General features: G+C 35.8%; 1 protein-coding gene across 1 annotated transcript in view; it reads right to left on the minus strand.

Moving 5' to 3' along the window:
* Nucleotides 1–4,011: 4,011 nt before the first annotated feature.
* The window catches only part of LOC102584666 (coiled-coil domain-containing protein SCD2-like), a 38,873-nt gene continuing 38,569 nt past the window's right edge, over nucleotides 4,012–4,315 (minus strand). The window contains exon 17 of the mRNA XM_015308960.1: nucleotides 4,012–4,130. Within this exon, the coding sequence (XP_015164446.1) occupies nucleotides 4,012–4,130 (119 nt within the window). The remainder of the gene's footprint in view (nucleotides 4,131–4,315) is intronic.

Genomic DNA, 4,315 nt, shown 5'->3' on the forward strand with positions numbered 1-4,315 from the left:
TTGTTGATGTTCGAGAGAAATCAACTTGATTCGGGGTAAATTGTTTGAGAGAAAGTTTACCTCCTCTATAGTCTAACTTATTCACTAATATCTAGCTATTTTCTAGTAGTTGCAATTACCCATTTGTCTACATTAGCCTATAATCGAATCACATCCCAAGAACCCGTCTCATTATTGTTATTTCGTATTATTTGTTGCTGTTATAGTTGATAATTAAAACGAAAACCCCCTTATTTGATATTCGTGTCACCCCCTGATTTGAATTATACTTTTATTCGATAATGTCTATTCCTATGACTGATTTGACCACGTTCACACTTTACCATTGAATCTTAAACACGTATTGCACCATGTAGGATTCGACCCCAACTCATTTAGTTGGGTTATATACTAATTAACGACCGTTGATGCTTAGAATTGGATGAAGTGTCTTTGAAACATCAGTAATCAGTAGTTGATCGAGAGATGTCTATTACATCTAAAGCTTAGCCTACCCAATAAGATTCAACGTATTTTAGTAAATTATAATCGTCCATATAGCGAAATGAGCATGTAATCAATCACATCCCCGAGAATCCTTCTCTACTTGATTACTCCCCTATTTTTATATTTGTTAACTGTCACTCTGATCCCCCACGTGACACTATTTGTCTACCCCTGCTATTTTATTGAATTATTTTCGATAATGTTTACCTCTACAAATGAGTAGAACACTTTCTTTACTTCGTAATTGAATTCTCTACTATATCACTCTTTGTGGGATCGACCCCAACTCTTCGTTGGGTTTAAATAGATTGTGATCGCCTACACTTAGAATTGGATGAAGTGTAGTTGAGCAAAATCAATGCGCAGATCACATAATCAGAAGATGTGTATCGGGAGTCGAGGTAAATGCAATTCTCGATGCTTGCGACACATTGCCAGTTGGCGGGCACCATTAGCGGGGTACGCACGGCTGCCAAAGTACTCCAAAGTGGTTATTATTGGCCAACCTTATGCCAAGATGCACCCTATTTTGTTAAATAGTGTGTTCAATGCCAAAAGCAATGAGGAGTGTCGAGAAAACATGAATTACCTCTCCATCCTATTCTAGAGGTAGAATTGTTCGATATGTGGGAATCAACTTCATGTGACCTTTTGTGAGTTCTTATAGGAATAAGTATATCTTGGTGGTGGTTGACTACGTTTCTAAATAGGTAGAGGCTGTAGCTTTACTCAACAATGAAGGAAAGAACGTTGTGTAATTCCTGAAGCGATATATTTTCACAAGGTTTGGCACTCCGCGTGCAATCATTAGCGATGGGGGATCTCAGTTTTGCAACCGTTTGTTTGAACTCTGTTAAATGGTCCTAAATAGACTATTGAACTTGTGTCCAAAAATGGAACACAATTCAAGCTCTGAAACCAGCTCAAAAAAAGATCATGCAAGAAATGAATCAAAAACACCATTAATGGGGATTGGGTAGTCTTTTCAGGATGAAAATTACCTCAATTCAATGCTCCATGCACTCCCTCAGACACTCTAACAGGAAGCCACACACTTTTTGAAAAGAAAAAATCAACTTGCATCACCTTAATCGAAGGTGTATAGCTCGAGAAAATTCATTTTGAAATTTCAAGAATAGGCTAGTTCGCATCTCTAGCCTTAGTTAAAAGACCAAATAAATGACATGCGTGAATGCGGGACCCAATTTCTGATCGCCAAAGGTCGACCCTAATCTAACCTATTGTGAACATGATTTTCAGCATGCGATCACAGAGGATTGGGCCCCTAGGCCTACATGATCGTAGCACAAGACCAACAAATGCGTTGACCAGCATGTTAGGTCTCTGTGAACGCGGAAACCAGTACCACTAGTCACCACAAACATGTCCAGCTTTTAGCGAATGGGAATAGTAATATGAGGCTGCACCAGCTAATGCACAACAAATAGTTTCCCCCAACTTGAAATCCTCGATAAGGTGCTCGGGATTCATTCAGAACCCAGTGCACGCAAACGAGATATGTTACCTCACAAATTTTAGCATTCTGGACTCAATAGAGATGTCAAACTTCCAAAAGAGCTCGTCTCGATGAAAAGTGGGTCTCACACCCAAACTCCATTTTAAGAAAACTTCCACAAAGGGGATCAGGATGATTCGGGAAGCCTCTGGATCCGCACTAAAGGTCCTTCCAAACCAGAATCGGCGTTCCAGAGCTAAGGGAACCATCAGAATTGTATTCTGAGGTAGTCTTTCTAAACTCTTGACCAATGCCAACCCTTCAAGTATCAAAAGCTTCAAAACACAAAAACTTATACAAAAACCAAACGAACGACCAGGTGACCGAACTATCATCCTCAACAAGTCATAAATGACTTGAGATCTCTATAAGAACGCTCTAAATGATAAAAATAACTTATTAAAGATAAATGACCTGGAGGGTTATTACAACATTTTATGTTTTTTACTATAAATAAATACTAGTTCTTAAAAAATGATAGTGCATTTTAATGATTTTTCTATGGTGTTAGAGAGAAAATCAGTCAAAATGGGACAAGAAGCAAAAATAAGTTATATCTGACAAAAGAGAGCCAGATGGCAGGATTGACAGAATGTCACACCTCCTACAAGCCGTCAGGGCAAGCGTGAGAGGCAAACAAAACCATTGTGAAAAAGTAGATTCTAGTGGTCCACCTGACGGGCCGTCACACCAGCAATGGACCGTCAGGCAGACCACCGCATAGGCTTTTCCTACACAATTTCTGGTAGGGCACGAAGGCACAAGTGATGGGTCGTCAGGCGAAGCGTCAAATGCACTTCAACGGGTCAGATTTATTATTTTTAATTTCAAATTTTCTTAAAATTTTAAATAGTATTGTTATGGTTTATTTTATTATCTTGTGTTTAGTGAATAACACAATATGCTTGAATGAGTTCTCTTCTAGAATTTTCATTGGTTTTTTAAAATCAAAGTTTGCGTGGTTACTCTAATTTTGTATGTAAATTCTTGTTTAATAAATGAAATGACATTATTTGTTTCAATTATCATGAGTGGCAAAACTGCACAACCAAGAGTTTATCCATGAGAACATGACCTAAACAAGGTTTTTTTATGGAATAAACTGTGTATTGTGATTGTATACCTTATTAACTCTTTCGAACTAATCAATTTCTAATGGTTGTAAATATTAGAATCTTTCCTAGATTTTACTTGTTTTAGTAAAAAAATGTAAAACCTGGAAAAAGAGTGAATAACGTGGATTCGAGATTCAAAAAATGTCTAATGGTTTATGATGTAGTAAGATTAACCAATTCAGAGTAAATGTCATTGATTTGAGATAAACACTTTTAGTCCAGAATAAAAGTGACATGCATCTAATTTGGTTGAGAAATAGTTAAATGTAGCATGGGTTTGATAAACTAGAATACTAGCATTACAAAGTGAAATTATATATTAACCTGAATTAAGGCAAACACTTTTAGTGAACACAATCATGGTTTTTCTCTCTATAAATTCTCAGTTTAAGTAATATTTTTGAAAGTTACAAGTTATAAATTGATACTGAAAATCATTCGAACTCTCACAAACTTTGTCATTTCCTTCGAAAATAAAAAACGAATAGTAAATAATGATCATATACGACTTAGTTCTCACCTTATTCCCTATTGGGTCAACCCAACCTAATTTGGTTTTATATTTGACAACAGTCGAGTTATATTATTTTAAGGAGGCATAATTTGGACATTTCACCATATAATAGTAATTTGTCTATATATTTCTATTTAACTTTTTCACTTAAAATAATTTCAAATTTGCATGAACATTCACATTAGTATATTATACAATATTGTGCATTGCGTAACGAAAACTTTCAATCTGCACTTATAGTATTTCTATCATTACATGAATAAAAACTTTGTAACAAAAGTTATTAAAAAGCAATAATAATTAATAAATAATTGAACTGAGACATGCCAAAACGGGATGAGGAAAAAGTTACTAATTGGTAAGTGAGAAGCAACTCATTGTCAAAAATCATTTTCCTTTTGCATTTTTTTGGTATTTTCTGGATCTATTGACCGGCGAGTTTCTTGCCATAATTGGGTTTCAATTCCCAATTTCTTGAGCTCTATGAGGCCTCGCTCAACTGCAGTGTGGAAGAAAAACTTCATTTAGTTATTTGCATTAAAAAGTAAATATTTATTTCATCTAATATCACAATAGTAAATTATTTGTACATTTTGACACCCTCCCATTTTAGGAAAGCATACGAACTCAACGAATGTGGGTAATTTCAAAAAACAAAGGGGGGGGGGGGGGGGGGCCCAAATT

Source organism: Solanum tuberosum, unplaced genomic scaffold, assembly GCF_000226075.1.
Source record: "Solanum tuberosum cultivar DM 1-3 516 R44 unplaced genomic scaffold, SolTub_3.0 scf00007, whole genome shotgun sequence".
NCBI classification, from domain to species: domain Eukaryota; kingdom Viridiplantae; phylum Streptophyta; class Magnoliopsida; order Solanales; family Solanaceae; genus Solanum; species Solanum tuberosum.